The sequence below is a fragment of the Macaca mulatta genome, chromosome 7 (genome assembly GCF_049350105.2).
Source record: "Macaca mulatta isolate MMU2019108-1 chromosome 7, T2T-MMU8v2.0, whole genome shotgun sequence".
Classification (NCBI taxonomy): domain Eukaryota; kingdom Metazoa; phylum Chordata; class Mammalia; order Primates; family Cercopithecidae; genus Macaca; species Macaca mulatta.
Genome location: NC_133412.1, coordinates 19,656,276 through 19,674,160, shown reverse-complemented (window position 1 = coordinate 19,674,160; position 17,885 = coordinate 19,656,276). Strand labels below are relative to the sequence as shown.

General features: G+C 41.4%; 1 protein-coding gene across 1 annotated transcript in view; it reads right to left on the bottom strand.

The window, feature by feature from the left end:
- The window catches only part of GANC (glucosidase alpha, neutral C), a 94,067-nt gene extending 76,209 nt beyond the window's left edge, over positions 1-17,858 (bottom strand). The window contains 4 exon segments of the mRNA NM_001257679.1: positions 3,811-3,938; positions 13,214-13,322; positions 15,255-15,317; positions 17,518-17,858. Of these exon segments, the coding sequence (NP_001244608.1) occupies positions 3,811-3,938; positions 13,214-13,322; positions 15,255-15,317; positions 17,518-17,546 (329 nt within the window). The 5' untranslated portion in view covers positions 17,547-17,858.
- Positions 17,859-17,885: the final 27 nt, after the last annotated feature.

Below are 17,885 nucleotides of genomic sequence, written 5' to 3'. Positions count from 1 at the left end.
AATTGTGATGTTAGGGAGTCAATTTTAGATCTTTCCTGCTTTCTCTTGTGGGTGTTTAGTGCTGTAAATTTCCCTCTACATACTGCTTTAAATGTGTCCCAGAGATTCTGATACATTGTATCTTTATTCTCACTGGTTTCAAAGAACATCTTTATTTCTGACTTCATTATGTACCCAGTAGTAATTCAGGAGAGGGTTGTTCAGTTTCCATGTAGTTGAGTGGTTTTGAGTGAGTTTCTTAATCCTGAGTTCTAGTTTGATAGCACTGTGGTCTGAGAGACAGTTTGTTACAATTTCTGTTCTTGGAGTGCTTTACTTCCAACTCTGTGGTCAATTTTGGAATAAGTGCAATGTGGTGCTGAGGAGAATGTATATTCTGTTGATTTGGGGTGGAGAGTTCTGTAGATGTCTATTAGGTCCGCTTGGTGCAGAGCTGAGTTCAATTTCTGGATATCCTTGTTAACTTTCTGTCTTGTTGATTTGTCTAATGTTGACAGTGGGATGTTAAAGTCTCCCACTATTATTGTGTGGGAGTCTAAGTCCCTTTATAAGTCTCTAAGGACTTGCTTTATGAATCTGGGTGCTCCTGTATTGGGTACATAAATATTTAGGATAGTTAGCTCTTCTTGTTGAATTGATTCCTTTACCATTATGTAGTGGCCTTCTTTGTCTCTTTTGATCTTTGTTGGTTTAAAGTCTGTGTTGTCAGAGACTAGGATTGCAACCCCTGCCTTTTTTTGTTTTCCATTTGCTTGGCAGATCTTCCTCCATTCCCTTTATTTTGAGCCTATGTGTGTCTCTGCATGTGAGATGGGTGTCTTGAATACAGCACACTGATGGGTCTTGACTCTTTATCCAATTTGTCAGTCTGTGTTTTTTAATTGGAGCATTTAGCCCATTTACATTCAAGGTTAATATTGTTATGTGTGAATCTGATCCTGTCTTTATGATGTTAGCTGGTTATTTTGCTAGTTAGTTGATGCAGTTTCTTCCTAACTGGATAGTCTTTAGATTTTGGCATGTCTTTGCAGTGGCTGGTACCGGTTGTTCCTTTCCATGTTTAGTGCTTCCTTCAGGAGCTCTTGTAGGGCAGGCCTGGTGGTGACAAAATCTCTCAGCATTTGCTTGCCTGTAAAGGATTTTATTTCTCCTTCACTTATGAAACTTAGTTTGGCTGGATATGAAATTCTGGGTTGAAAATTCTTTTCTTTAAGAAGGTTGAATATTGGCCCCCACTCTCTTCTGGCTTGTAGAGTTTCTGCCAAGAGATTCACTGTTAGTCTGATGGGCTTCCCTTTGTGGGTAACCTGACCTTTCTCTATGGCTGCCCTTAACGTTTTTTTCTTCATTTCAACTTTGGTGAATCTGACAATTATGTGTCTTGGAGTTGCTCTTCTTGAGGATTATCTTTGTGGTGTTCTCTGTATTTCCTGAATTTGAATGTTGGCCTGCCTTGCTAGGTTGGGGAAGTTCTCCTGGATAATATTCTGCAGAGTGTTTTCCAACTTGGTTCCATTCTGTCACTTTCAGGTACAGCAATCAGACGTAGATTTGGTCTTTTCACATAGTCCCATATTTCTTGGAGGCTTTGTTTCTTTCTTTTTACTCTCTTCTCTCTAAACTTCTCTTCTCGCTTCATTTCATTCATGTGATCTTCAACTACTAATACCCCTTCTTCCAGTTGATTGAATCGGTTACTGAAGCTTGTGCATTTGTCACATAGTTCTCGTGCCATGGTTTTCAGTTCTATCAGGTCATTTAAGGACTTCTCTACATTGGTTATTCTAGTCTGCCATTTGTCTAATCTTTCTTCAAGTTTTTTAGCTTCTTTGCGATGGGTTTGAACTTCCTCCTTTAGCTGGGAGAAGTTTGATCATCTGAAGCCTTCTTCTCTCAATTCATCAATGTCACTCTCTGTCCAGCTTTGTTCCGTTGCTGGAGAGGAGCTGCGTTCCTTTGGAGGGGGAGAGGCGCTCTGATTTTTAGAATTTTCAGCTTTTGTGCTCTGTTTTTTCCCCATCTTTGTGGTTTTATCTACCTTTGGTCTTTGATGATGGTGACGTACAGATGGGGTTTTGGTGTGGATGTCCTTTCTGTTTGTTAGTTTTCCTTCTAACAGTCAGGAATCTCAGCTGCAGGTCTTTTGCTGGAGGTCCACTCCAGACCCTGTTTGCCTGGGTATCAGCAGCAGAGACTGCAGAAGAGTGAATACTGCTGAACAGCAAATGTTGCTGCCTGATCATTCCTCTGGAAGCTTTGTCTCAGATGGGCACCCGGCTGTGTGAGGTGTCAGTATGCCCCTGCTGGGGGTTGCCTCCCAGTTAGGCTACTTAGGGGTCTGGGACCCACTTGAGGAGGCAGTCTATCCGTTCTCAGATCTCAAACTCCATGCTGGGAGAACCACTACTCTCTTCAAAGCTGTCAGACAAGGACATTTAAATCTGCAGAGGTTTCTGCTGCCTTTTGTTTGGCTATGCCCTGTCCCCAGAGGTGGAGTCTACAGAGGCAGGCAGGCCTCCTTGAGCTGTGGTGGGCTCCACCCAGTTTGAGCTTCCCAGACACTTTGTTTACCTACTCAAGCCTCAGCAATGGCGGGCGCCCCTCCCACAGCCTCGCTGCCGCCTTACCGTTAGATCTCAGACTGCTGTGCTAGCAATGAGGGAGGCCCTGTGTGTGTGGGACCCTCCGAGCCAGGCGCGGGATATAATCTCCTGGTGTGCTGTTTGCTAAGACCCTTGGAAAAGCGCAGTATTAGGGTGGGAGTGACCTGATTTTCCAGGTGCTGTGTGTCATGGTTTCCCTTGGCTAAGAAAGGGAATTTCCTTAGCTCTTGCGCTTCCTGGGTGAGGTGATGCCTCGCCCTGCTTTGGCTCTCGCTCAGTGGGCTGCACTCACTGTCCTGCACCCACTGTCCGACATGCCCCAGTGAGATGAACCCGGTACTTCAGTTGGAAATGCAGAAATCACCTGTCTTCTGTGTCACTCATGCTGGGAGCTGTAGCCTGGAGCTGTTCCTATTCAGCCATCTTGGTGACCCCCCTGTATTGATCTTTTATAAGGTTTTCATGGAAAAAATAATTTACATAAAACTACAGTGATGATATAGTAAAAATGAAAGCATCTGGCATAATCTTATATTCCTTTGGTAAAATAATATGAAAATATAATGGAAACCAACCAGCAAAACGGAGTTGAAATATCACTGGAAAGTGTTATGAGAACAGATGAAGGTTTTGCAGGTACTTGAAAATGCTTTAGTCCCCAAAGATTGTTTTTCACCTAGACACTGATTATTAATTTACCTTGACTCTAAGTAAAATTACATGTTAGACTTCTGAGAATAACCTTAATTAAAAGTGAGTATGTCCAACTGTACAAATTACTGTAAGCATGGGAGTTTGGCTAGTGTATTAGATCTCTGGAGCCCTGCTGCTAATCTGAGTGAGTAAATTAAGTAGCTTTCCTTCTACTTGCTCCCATAGTCTGGCTAATAAAACCACTTTCTTTGTGAGAAGGAGAGCAGGGATGAAAGTTCTGCTTCTCCCCGTTAAATAAGTCCTGACAAATCAAATGGTGGATGAAGAAAAAACAGAATGGATAAGGAAAATGGATAGACTTATCCCCAAATAACTGAATACATTAAAAGTAATGGCAAAAACCACAATTACTTTTGCACCAACCTATAACTCTGTAAATGACTGTAGTTTTGAACAGTCAAAATAAGAGGTGCACATAACAAAATTTACTACTCAAGATATGATAAAAGAATATATCAGGCGCATCTCTAAGATACCTCACTCCTTGGCTTACCTTACAGTGCTTGGCTTGCTTGTGAGGACATCAGGAACTTCAAACCTGGGTTTTAGAGGAGTCTCTTCATTAATTTTAAGCCTGAAAATGTTTCCTTCTATACCATAAATTTCAGCCAGGAGAGTAACCTGGAAACAGATTCAAGAGATTACCTTCAACAGGTTACCCAAGTGATGGCCAATTTTGCACAAATTACAATAATTAGAAAAGTATTTGTTTAAATTACAATAGGCCAAATTGGAGAACAATGGTAATTTAAAAGAAAAGCTCCCAGTTCATGTATGTATTTGCTTGGATATAGCTGTATAGCAGCAAGAAATATCTTCTATGTGTTCTGTGGCTGGTGAACACATAGTTGTCCAAACCAGGATCTTTAGAGTGAAGGGAGTCTCTATTAATAATTACACGGAAAGACAGGCATAAACTGAAACTTGCCTTGGAAGATTGGGACATGTGGCTACTGTATCTATGATAAACTACAGATATGTTAAGAATAAGACTTTGGGTGTTATAAGCAGAGTAACTAGATTCCAGCCGGATGAAAGATGAAAGTGGCAGGCTACAGAAGAGAAAAGAGTAGAAAATAAAATGATTATTGGAGTTCTCTAGTGGTGGATGAAATGAGGCTTGCTGCTCTAAAACTGGAATTGATTTGCTCACAGCTGGGAATAGACCCAGGGAACTTTTATAAGAGGCTGGGGAACGTAGGTAAAATTCTGCCTACAATGGGACACAGAAACAATGTAGAACCCTGAAGATAATACAGAACTTAAAAAATAAAACACAGAAGAAGAAGCTCTAGGAGAATAGAAATGACTGGATTCAGGTTACAAAATGAGGCACCTAGATCAGAAAAATATTTTAAGACCATGGTTTTCAACTGGTGGGCCATGCTGCACTAGTCAATTGCAATTTCTTCATGAAGTACCATGCCAAATTTTGGTTACAAATGGGTGCCTGTGCTGTTACTGTTATTATGTCTGTTAAACGACAGCTAAACTGGGTAAGTTGTGTGACACAGCTTAGAATGGATACAATGTGGTACAAGTAAAAGATAAGAAGTATGGAGACTATCAAGCCGGCACCAAAAAGGTGATGTTACTGGAACTTTGCCTCTTGCGAATACAGGGAAGCAATCAGGGCAGTTAAACTGTAACATGATACTGAACAGTGACCGAGTAAACAGTGCTATGGCTGTGGATCCTTTTCTAGATATTCTAAGGCAGGGTTATGATGCAATAGTGATCCATTACTGCTTGCATGTTTAATGTTCTTTTATATATTTAAGCTACTTTCAGTGTACTATCAGAATTTTCACATTTGGAAATATGTCCAAGTACAAAGTTCAAATTGTTAGATTATGTATTGTCTCACTATTTAAACATATATTTCCATTGCTCTCTCAAATTCCATTCAATTAACATTTATTTGGCATCTATTATTGCAATGATTGAACTTTTGAGGAGGCTGCAATTTGGAGCAGATAAAAGAGATGCAAAGCTAACACGGAGCATTCTGCGATGTTTTAAAGCAGAAAGGCAAGAGATTAAGGGGGTTATTAATGATGACTGTAGGGTGAGAAGTTCTGGACGTTTCTCTGGAGGAGTAGACATTTAAGCAGGGCCTTTAGGAATTAGTAAGACTTTGAGTAGGCAAAAATGGGCAAGAACATCCTAAGCAGGGGGCTTAGACAACCAATAATCAGGTTGTCTGCCTATATATGATTAACAATTTACATCTAGTTATTCACTCGAGATTGTCCCATTTTTAGTAAAATAGCTTTCTCTATAAAAAAACACAACTAATTTTTGTTTAAACCAAAGACTTATCTGTAATTCTGTTCTTGAGGCTGCAGCCCAGGGGGAAAAAAAGAGAGCAATAACCCTGTTTTCACTATAATGACTTCATGTATAAATCAGATTCATCTTCATTTTAATTTTAATTTAGCAAACTTATTTTAGCAAAAATCACTCTGAAATTTAGCAATATTTAGAGTCATTCTTTCTTTAAATTTATCTATTTATTTATTTTGAGATGGATCTTGTTCTGTCGCCCAGGTTGGAGTGCAGTGGCACAATTTTGGCTCACTGCAACCTCCACCACCTGGGTTTAAGCAATTCTTGTGCCTCGGCCTCCTGAGTAGCTGGAATTACAGGTGCACGCCACCACACCAGGCTAATTTTTGTATTTTTAATAGAGACAGGGTTTCACCCTGTTGACCAGGCTGGCTCAAACTCCTGACCTCAAGTGATCCTCCTGCCTCAGCCTCCCAAAGTGCTGGGATTACAGATATGAGCCACCCATGCCTGGCCTTCTTTTTTTCTCATCCTTTTAATCAATGAACAGATTCATTCTTATATCTCATTATCATCAACATGGTTTTGTTGGTCCAGGCATTACTTATCTTAGACCTTAGTATGCACTTCCTCCTATGATCTAAGCTCATGTGTTTTTTTTTCTTATCAGATTTTTTTTTCTTTTAATATCACCAGACTCCCAGACGTCCAATAAGTAAAGCCTCTTGGGTTAAAGACAGTAGGGAATGGCTCAGTGTCCCACCTTAGGGTCCCCTGCCTTCCCAGTATTGAGTCCTAAGGCACCTCTGTCAAAACCTCAGGGCTCTGTGGATGACAGTTCAAAAGCCACTTCCCTGAGGCTTAACTGCCAGTTCTTTCCCAATCCTTCCACCACATCCTTGCTCTTTCAAAACGTCTGGACATGACTGTTATTTTATTCTTCTACCTAAAATAGTAAACATTTGTAGATACTCCTTTCCTATTTGCTGGGACCTGCTGGATATTTATAAATGTAAATAATATACAAATAAACTACCAAATCTCTTCCTCTTGTTAGTGATGATTGGAAATGACAATGAAAAAATACATTAAGAAGTTACAGATGTTGGACTGCTTAAATTGAGAATTTAGTATGAATCCTTAGATAGTATAAGTAGTTACACACAATTCCAGCCAGATCAATTTATGTAAAATAATAATTTTAAATGGATAGTTACAATGAGGTGAGAAAGCATGGGTTTTGCTCCCTTAGAAATATTTAAGATGTGCCAGTGGGTGCTGCATGCATATAGCCCAAGCTGCTCAGTGGGGCTGAGGCAAGAGGATTGCTTAAGCCTAGCAGTTTGAGGTTACAGTGTGCCTTAACTGCACCTGTGAGTAACCACTGCACTCCACCCTGAAAAACACAGTGAGACCCCATCTCTTAAAAAAATTTAAGATGTGTTAATGTCCAATTACACAGAGAAGCTGAGATACATCCTCAGAGAAAAGAATACATTTTGGAGGTTCATTTTAATACTACAAGCCTCTACTCAGTTTTTCATTTATCTTTACTTAGAAGCCCACCTCTCAGTCTGGGAAAAAGAGTATTAATTCTCTTTTCCTGTCTTATTTCTCTCTTACTAAATAAAAACAATTAAAACTTGGTGGTTTGTTATCCACGAATCTAGTTTTTTTATGGCCATATAAGCAAAAATATCAGATATTTTGTAAACATCATGGTGGTAGAAATAGCTTTGTCTATGTCTTCAAGCATAGGGTTGATCACAATTACATTAAACAAAAACTTTTCATTCACCCAGAACTGGGAATCACAATTAGTAAAGACCGTAACAGAGTTAACAGAACAGCCCTAGAACACATATTTAAATTTGAAGTGGGTGTTAAGTAGGAAAACTATGACTCCATCAACTCCTCCTTGGTAGGTTGATCTTGCTTTTCCTAAGGCACCAGGACTCTTCACTATTACATAAAGAACTGTTAACCTAAAAGACCTAGAACAGTGAGCGACCACCTCTACCAGCTGTGATCAAGACCTCCCGGGATCCAGAGAATGGTCTAATAGTTCATCAAATTGCTGTAGGGCACTAATCGTCCCTTCCACAGTGGCAGCCAGTTGGTTTATTGCAAGCACTGATTTTCTATGAAGAATACTGGCAACCTCACGCTGGGTACTGGCCTGTTCCCCAAGGACAATTAGCCTGTCCAGGTGTGCTTCTGATTGTCTGGCCAGTTCCCAAATTAGCTGCCTCTTCCTGGCCATTTCTGCAGACACAGTACTAGCTAACAAGTGGCAGTCGTGCCTCATCTGCTGAGAAGGTGGCTGGTTGGGCAAAGCCTCATTTTCATTAGGCTCAGATGAAGAGGCAAGGGGTAACTTCACAGAGATGCTCGGAGATATTCCTGCATCCTTGGAGAAGCTGCTAGAAGTGCTGTCTCTGGTGAAACCTTGAAAACTGGCTGCAAAAGAAAATAAACATGTTGCCAAATGGTCACCTATATCATCAGAAATCATCATAATTAGCAATATAAAGTAGATTCCTCCAGACATCCTTGCTAGCTATGCTTTTTAAGCTGGACTCACAAGACAGCATACATTTTCCTTTGCCTAGATCACAAGACTAGATGTCTCTTTCTCAATCCAAACCAAATTTTCACTGAAGATAGAAAACTGAGAGTAGTAGGAAAAAAAAGAAAACAACTGAGTTCTACAAAAGCAGTCAACACTTTCCTGATCACTTTCTTTTTATTTTCTGGAAGCTTCTTTACTAAATATCTACCTGATTATTCTGTCATCAGGAATAAGCACAACACTATATTAGGACCCCATGTGAGAAAACTTATGCATGCGAACCTGCAACCAGTTTTTCTCCAAAGCCTGGATGTTCTGACCTTGTGACAACACACAGGTCAACATTCCAGCTTGTTTTGTAACAGATAAATGTCCTAGGAACATCACGTTTGCTATGGACTGGTGTCTTCCCAAAATTTGCTATTAAAGCCCCAACCTACAATATGATGGTACACAGAGATGAAGCCCTTGGGAGGTAATTAGGTTTAGATGAGGTCACGAGGTTGAGGAAGTCCTCAGGAATGGATTAGTGCCCTCATAAGAAAAGACCAGAGCTGGGCGCAGTGGCTCACGCCTGTAATCCCAGCACTTTTGGGAGGCTGAGGCGGGTGGATCACGAGGTCAGGAGATCGAGACCCATCCTGGCTAACACGGTGAAACCCCATCTCTACTAAAAATACAAAACATTAGCTGGGTGTGGTGGCAGGTGCCTGTAGTCCAGCTATTTGGGAGGCTGAGGCAGGAGAATGGCGTGAACCCAGGAGGCGGAGCTTGCAGTGAACTGAGATCGCGCCACTGCACTCCAGCCTGGGCGACAGAGCAAGACTCCGTCTCAAAAAAAAAAAAAAAAGAAAAAAAGAAAAGCCCAGAGAGCTTGTGTACACACTCTCTCTCCACTATGTGAGGGCACAAGAAGGGAGCCATCTACAAAGCAAGAAGAGAGCCCTCACCAGACAGTGAAGCTGCTGGAACTTTGATCTTGGAATTTACAGCCTTCAAAACTGCAAGAAATAAACATCTGTTGTTTAAGTTGCCCAGCCTGTGGTATTTAGTTATGGCAGCCTAACACAATGTTGAATGAAGCTTGGTTCTGCTTCCTGGTTGTTTATTAAGGAGCAGATTGGGGAAGGGAATTGAGAGGGAGAAATTCAACAATTAACAAATCTTGACAACTCTAAAGTTACTGCTTTAAGGGTTTTAAAGGTGTAGGGGCAGGCAGGCACCAAGAGTGTTGGATTTGTCAGAATCCGCCTGATCAGTGCAATTTGAGAACTGCAGCTGTGAGCTGAATACGATCCTCTTAGACTCTGGGCTGTCCCTCTCAACCTGAAATAAAAAGCTATCATTCTGAATAAATGGATGTATCCAGCTTATTTTAAAACTTCAGATCATACGCATACCATATCTTAACGTGCAATCTCCTTGAAACACCCATCTCATCCCAGAAACCACTTTTAACAGAAGTTCTTTGTTATTCTTAAAACAAAATTTTTTTTGGAGACAGAGTCTCACTGTGTTGCCCAGGCTGCAGTGCAGTGGCATAATCTTGGCTCAATACAACCTCTGACTCCCAGGTTCAAGCAATTCTCCTGCCTCAGCCTCCCGAGTAGCTGGGACTACAGGCATGTGCCACCATATCCAGCTAATTTTTGTATTTTTGGTTTTTTGTGTGTGTGTGTGTGAGAAGTGATTCTCCTGCCTCAGTCTCCTGAGTAGCTGGGACTATGGGCACACGCCACCATGCCTGGCTAAGTTTTGTATTTTTTAGTAGAGATGGGTCTTACCATGTTGGTCAGGCTGGTCTTGAACTCCTGACCTCGTGATCTGCCCACCCTGGTCTTCCACAGTGCTGGGATCACAGGTGTGAGCCACTGCACTTGGCCTAATTTTTTCTTTTTTCATGCTGTCTTTGCTATATTTTAGGTCAACTTCTTTTGGACAGTGTCTCACTGTGTTGCCCAGGCTGCAGTGCAGTGGCACAATCTTGGCTCACTGCAACCTCTGCCTCCCAGGGTCAAGCAATTCTCATGTCTCAGCCTTTGGAGTAGCTGAGATTACAGGCATGCATCACCATGCCTGGCTAATTTGTGTATTTTTAGTAGAGACGGGGTTTTGCCACGTTGGCCATAGCTGGTCTTGAACTCCTGGCCTCAAGCAATCTGCCTGCTTTGGCCTCCCAAAGTGCTGAGATTATAGGTGTGAGACACCACACCTGGTGTAAAAGAGGCTCTTTCACTATGCAATGAGTTGCATACAAGATGCAGGCAACATTAGCGATCACCATCACCGCTGTTGTCCCTAACAGACTGACAGAGGGCATGAAACCTTATGTACCTACTAGTCATCTCAACACCACATGACAAGGAGGACATTAAAATGGAGTTCAGTGCAGAATTTCAGGGTGATCTCCCGAAATATATATTTGCATACATTTGCCTGAGATCAGTGCATGCAGATTCCTCATGTGGTTCCAAAATTTCTAATACCTGAGCATGGAGTCTGTTCCAAGAGGTCCTCAAAGTTCTCAGTCTTGGGAGCTACGTTGCTGATGTCCCAGGTAATTTGTCCTTGTTTATCAGGCTCCTCAGCTTCCTTTTGAGCCAGGTGCTGTCTTGTGCTGAGATCCTGTGGCTCCTCCTGGACTGTGGTTTCTTTGCCTTTGAAGGCATCCAGAGTTGCTGGGCTCTGGTCCCGGCACCTGACCTGAACAGCATTGTCCCTCACTTTTTCAGGATCCAAAAAGAGAAACTGATCTACAGTAATGTAAAATGGCATATGTGGGTGTCCACTGCAAACTGGTATCACGCTGTGTTGAGAATTTTCATTTTGGCTCACCACTGATATTCAGGGTGATTTTGCCTCATTTACTTTACCTCAGCATGTCTTCATGACCAGGTGCTCAACATACTAAGCATCCTCAAGGATGGATAGGGATTCTTGCTCTGACTATGGACAGCTACAACTCTCTCAAGTTAGACACAATGGAAACAGGAAAGAGAATGAGACAATGACAAGAAAAATGCAACAGGAAATTATTGACATCTGGTTAAGGCCTAAAGACTCCTGGAAGGCCTCTGGTGGACTTGATGCATTTCCTGGAGCCAACTGCTTCTGCTGACCCTGAATAGAGTGGTTTGGCCGGGTGTCAGGCTATTAGACCACACGCAAACAGTGGTTGGCTCTCCAAGACGGAAATTACTACGGTCCCATTTTTTTTCCCCCATGAACGGCTATCAAACTAGGCTACAAAAGGATATATAAACAACATGTATAAATAAGAACATAAAGGGAGACCTGAATCAGCATTAGATGACCTATGGCTTTGGGGGTTCCATAAGCTGAGAACTCGAATGTATCAAAGATACTAGGCAAGGAGGAAAATTACTCTAGAAAGATGGGTGGTGTAACAATTAGCACTAGGTTTTGGAGAAAGGCTAACTGCCCCATCTGTGCAGCTAAGAGAGATGGGCTACATGTACTGCCATAACAACTATGTTGTAGAAGTTGAGGACAGGGGATGGGGATAGAGAACACAAAACTATTGATATGATTCTAGCTCATATTTTGAATTTGGGCAAGAAAGTTACAAAAGAAGACTCCATATGACTAAAATCTCTAAAACTCCATAATGAAGGTAATTTTCCTCACTGTACAATTGTTCTTTCTGTTTGGGAATAAAGTTTGGACCCATTTCTAAATTAAAGGCCTTACAATTATTATGGAGAACCCACTAACGTCAGCAGAGCGCTGCAGGGCAGGAACTACGGTAGTCACATGGTTCACAGCTTTGCCATGAACATCAGCTTCCCAGAACCAGGACTTGTTAGTGAGTTGGTGCAGTTATTATCCAAGCAGTTAGGGGACCCACACCTAATGGCCTTAACTGTCTTTCAGTGATATGAATTACCAGTTAAGTCAGATAGGTCTCAGAGGACTTAGAAACCTAGGATGCCTTTAGAATGCAGGGCGGATCTGAAAGTGAGGGTCAGGTTGAGGGCATCAGGTAGTAGTGAACAGTCACACGTCCTAGCACAGTCCATAGTGCTTCCTCTATGACTGGCCCATCTAAAGTAACATGACAACTTCATGGGTGAGAGAAAGCACTTAAGATATACTTCCCTAACCCTCTCACTAGGCAAAAACTATAGTAACCTCTAGTGAAGCAGCTCAGGTAAGGGAACACTTGTTACTTGGGTTTTCAACTGCATAGTCCTTTTGCCTGTCCCCTGTTCCCCCTGGCCCACCTGCATTTTGAGGTTTGGACATACCCTAAATTTGTACCTTGCTCAGGCTACACATGCAACTGGGCATTGTGTAATAGTGTTAGAAAGCACATGGGTGATAGCGTCTGACAGATGTAGGAGAAAATTTTGGTTACTAAATGTGAGACTCTGGGCAAGGGATTTTCTAGACTTCATTTTCCTTATCTGAAAACTGGGAAAATATAATGTACCTCTTAGATGTGTTATGAAGACTAATAAAAAGGAAATAACATTTGTAAGACATTTAGGAAAACATCTGATACATAGGCAATCTACATACTGATACTAATATAACTATTACAGTATTATTACTAGAGATATGAAAAGATGACACTCATTTTTTCTTTCTTTTTTGAGGGAGGGTCTTGCTGTGTCACCCAGGCTGAAGTGCAGCAGCACTCTCATGGCTCACTGCAGTCTCTACCTCCCAGGCTCAAGAGATCCTCCCATCTCAGCTTCCTGAGTAGCTGGGACTACAGACATGCACGACTGTGCCTGGCTAATTTTTTGTACTTTTTGTAGAGATGGGTTTTCGCCATGTTACCCAGGCTGGTCTTGAACTCCTGGGCTCAAGCAATCTGCCCGCCTCTGCCTCCCAGAATGCTGGGATTACAGGCATGAGCCACTAATCACTAAAAGGCCAATATTCCTTTTCTAATGAGGTTTATTTTTGAAGCTACATAGCTTCAATTGGCTTTTGTGGAAATTTACTTCATTCAGCCCCAATAAATACAGAAATAAATTATTCTCTGTAGAAAATACTTCCATCTCACCTTACTTGCTTCATTGATGATTTGGAACCTGGTGCTGTCTTCATCTGTTGTGACTGAGTCCAGTAATGCCTGATAGGCAGACTTCTTGGAAAGCCACTGTTTCTGACGCCTATAGATAAGGAGTATGCAGATGCTTGATAATTATTTGTGATTGCCAGTATCCAACAGACTATATTATCATGTGGAAGTCATTAAAATTCACTATGATATTCAGGGAATTTCAGGGCACAAACAGCATTAGTACTATAATAAAGTGCTAATCAAGAACTTTATTATTAGAGTGCTAATGAGTATTAGTAAGAACACTAATAAAATTGATTAATATATTGCTGCTCAAAGGATGACATCTTGTCTCCTTTCTTGAGATGGTGGGATAATTTTCATAGATGACATTTGTGAGCTTGTTAATTTCCCTCCCTCTTTCCATAAAATGGACTTTAATAGTAACTAAATAATTTCTAGTGGAAATTCAATAGAATCTAGTCGTTTAACAAGGTTACCAGGCATTCACTGTACACTTCCCTCTAGATACCTGTTCAGAATTAAAATAATACGCTTTTCTTCCTATTGAACAGAGAGTGAATACGTTAGAAAGCTATACTGTATAATATAATTTTTGATAATTTCAGTTTCAAGATCACATACTTTTTTTTAAAATGAAGATTCAGCCGGGTGTGGTGGCTCATGCCTATAATCCCAGTACTTTGGGAGGCTGAGGTGGGTGGATCATCTGAGGTCAGGAGTTCAAGACCAGCCTGACCAACATGGTGACACCCCCTCTCTACTAAAAATACAAAAAATTAGCCAGGCGTGGTGGCGCATGTCTGTAATCCCAGCTACTCGGGAGGCTGAGGCAGGAGAATCACTTGAACCCAGGTGGTGGAGGTTGCAGTGGGCAGTGATTGTGCCACTGCACTCCAGCCTGGGCAACAAGAGTGAAACTCCATCTCAAAGAAAAAAAAAAAGATTGCCTGTTTCTCCAGAGCTACAAAAAATATGCCTTTAAAATCTTCATTTTATTTTATTTATTTATTTTTTGAGGTATGCGCCACCATGTCTGGCTAATTTTGTATTTTTAGTAGAGACGGGGTTTCTCCATGTTGGTCAGGCTGGTCTCGAACTCCCGACCTCAGGTGATCTGCCTGCCTTGGCCTCCCAAAGTGCTGGGATTACAGGTGTGAGCCACCTCGCCCGACCAGGCAATCTTATATAATGGTGGTAGGAGTACAAATGGTATAATTCCTATGGAGGGAAATCTGGCAATACTTAACACATTTCAAATGCCTTTACTCTTTGACCCAGTAATCCTACTCCTAGAAATGTATCCTATAAATACACATGCATGCGTAGAAAATGACCTATGTATAGTTCTTCATTGTGGTAGTGCTAATTTAGCAAAAGATTAAAAGCAACCCAAGGGTCTAGCAATAAGAGACAGACTGAATACATTATATTAATAGTATATCTACTTCATGGAATATTATGCAGCTGTAAAAAGGGGAAGCAATCTCCATGCACTCATATGAATTCCTCCTCAGAACAAACTATAAAACAGGAAAAAAAAAACCTATTTGGTATAAGAAAGGGGTGATAACAAAAGAGAAAGGGAATAATATAAAAATACATGTATTTACAAAAAGAAATACTAGAAGGATAAATAAGAAATGATGAAATTTGGTTATTTGGGACAAGATGAGGAATGGGTAGAATGGGACAGGAGTGGAAGTAACATTTTTCAATGTATACCTCTTCATATTATTTTTGAACCATGTAAAAGTGTATCTATTCAAAGCATCAAAATTTAAAAACTAGTTTAAAAATATTTTGGCTTTTAAAATAAAATAGCTGTTTACTGAAAAATTTAAATACTTCAGGAGTAAATGTATAAAGTTAAAGTGAGTCTCCTGTCTGGCGATTTCCTTAATTATTAAATTATCCTTTCCTTGGAAAGTCTATCAGTTCTCAAAAATTTAATAAGTATCAATTTTGAAATTACTGTCAAGAAATGTTTTGATCTAGTTACTATATTTATCTTCCTTACCTGTAAAATGCGATCTTGTTGCAGTCTCTGAAAATGTTTTTATCCACAGCTTCATCTTCAACGCTAAATAAAAAGACATTGTGAGAAATTTATTTTACACAGGGCTTGTGAGTCCAATTTTTGTACCTTCTCAGTATGAACATGCAAAATAAACCTTTGGAGTCTATTCTGCAATGCAAAATTGTGTCACGGCCATAGTATAACATAATAGCACATTATGCTGCAGAACAATAGCCTTTTGTAAATCTTCTGAGGTAAACAACAAAAGATCAGGTTCTGGGATTACTCCGAAAGTAATGGGAAAAGATCACTGTCACTTAAGAGGACATATTCTTTGGAAATAATGACTGAAGGTTATGACTGCAAAAGTAAAATCTGAAGGAGCAAAACCAAAACAGCATGCCAAAACGAACAAACCAAAACCAACAAACCAGACAAACTAACAACCATAACCCACCCACAGATTTATTCAACAAAATATTTTCAGAACATTCTTCCTGGGTGCTGGGCTCTGAGGAAGATATGGACTGTGTTCAAGCTGTCAGTAAGGGTTTTACCAACAATCACAATACAAGCTGACAAATGCTTTAATAGAGGTGCAAGGTGCTAGAATAAGAACAGAACAGACATAGAAGGGGAATTTCTTGCTTTTTAAGATGAGGTGACAATCTAGGGGCCATGTTTTTTAAAACCAAGTTTCCAGAAGAGCTCTCTCTGGAATAAAACATGAATGAGATGTATGTGTATACTGCAGTTTGAGTATATGTATTTAAACTAGCCTCCATCTGATTAAAACAACTACAGATTATAATGAGAAGAAAAAATAACACTGGCTTTCATGCACCGGTGTGGCTGAATGCATCTGTAGTCAGCATGTCCATGATTACGTAGAAAGCTATGACTGAACACAAATGTCCAAATATTATGAAAACAAGCCCAGGCATATATACTCGGCCATACTAAAAAACTGTTTGTCCTCCACTGAACTCAGTCTTTGTCTGTTTATTTTATTTATTTATTTATTTTTTTTTTTTGAGACGAAGTCTCGCTCTGTCGCCCAGGCTGGAGTGCAGTGGCCGGATCTCAGCTCACCGCAAGCTCCGCCTCCTGGGTTCACGCCATTCTCCTGCCTCAGCCTCCTGAGTAGCTGGGACTACAGGCGCCCGCCACCTCGCCCGGCTAGTTTTTTGTATTTTTTAGTAGAGACGGGGTTTCACCGTGTTAGCCAGGATGGTCTCGATCTCCTGACCTCGTGATCCACCCGTCTCGGCCTCCCAAAGTGCTGGGATTACAGGCTTGAGCCACCACGCCCGGCCCTCTGTCTATTTTAATTTATTAAAAAAATTTTTTTGAGACAGGATCTCGCTCTGCTGCCTTGGTTGGAGTGAAGTGGCACGATCTTGGCTCGCTGCAACCACCGCCTCCTGGGCTCAGGCTATCCTCCTGCCGCAGCCTCTTGAGTAGCTGAGACTACAGGCCCACATCACCATGTCTGGCTAACTTTAAAATTTTTTGTAGAGACAGGGATTCACCATGTTGCCCAGACTGGTCTTGAACTCCTGGGATCAAGCAATCTGCCCACCTACAGGCCTCCCAAAGTGCTGGGATTACAGGCATGAGCGACCCGGCCCAGTTTATTTTAATCAAGTGTACAAAGATTGGAGAATCTTTTGTTTCCTTTTTACAGCTTTGAAGAATTAACTCTGGGATGACATAGGAAGGGAGTGGTTATAGTTGAACTTGGAAAGCAACATGCCTGAAATTCATGTGTTAGAGTTCTGATTACAACTTTTCCACTGTCAATGTTATTTAACCATCCCTTTTTTTGGAGACAGGGTCTCACTTTGTTGCCCAAGCAGTGGCAAGATCACAGCTCACTGCAGCCTCCAAATCCATCCCCCCACTGGTCTCCCAAGTAGCTGGGACTCCAAGGGGGCGGGGAGGGGGTCTGGAACTCCTGGACTCAAGCGATCCTCCCGCCTTGGCCTCCCAAAGTGCTGTGGGATTACCTGCTTAAGCCACTGCACCCGGCCTATTTAACCATCCTGAAAGTATTTTACAAGATGCTATTAATATCAACTAACTCCCCGCGAATTGAGAGAAAAGATAAAGATGAGCAAATACCAAATACGCAAATAAGAAGCGCAATTAAAAAAAAATCAATGAAATCTTCAAAGCCAAAATGTTTTCAGGTACTTTCAGGTACTATTCCCTGTTTCTAGGGACACTGGGGTCACTTGCTACAGAAGCACTTGGCCTTTACCTTATTTCCTCTTTCTCAGCTGCTTCCATGGCTTCTCTGTCACTCCGACCAGCTCCCAGCTCTCAGGACAAGGGCCCTGGGCGATCTTTTAAAAAAGACGATTGGATGTCTTTCTAAAATTACAACCAGCACTTCACCGTCAAGTTTCTGGAAAGGGAGTTCCCTCCAGATCCTCATGGAGTGACAAATCTTGACTCTTGCTCCTGGAAGTTTTCAGGCCCAAACTAGCGTTTCTACAATGATTTATTTGGCAAATTTGTCTTGATTATGGGTGGCTGAGGAGGAACATGCTTTTGTTAGGAACCGAAACTGGGCGGCGGTGAGGGCGTGTACGCAATGAGTCCTAGAGGGTAAAAATCAAGAGTGTG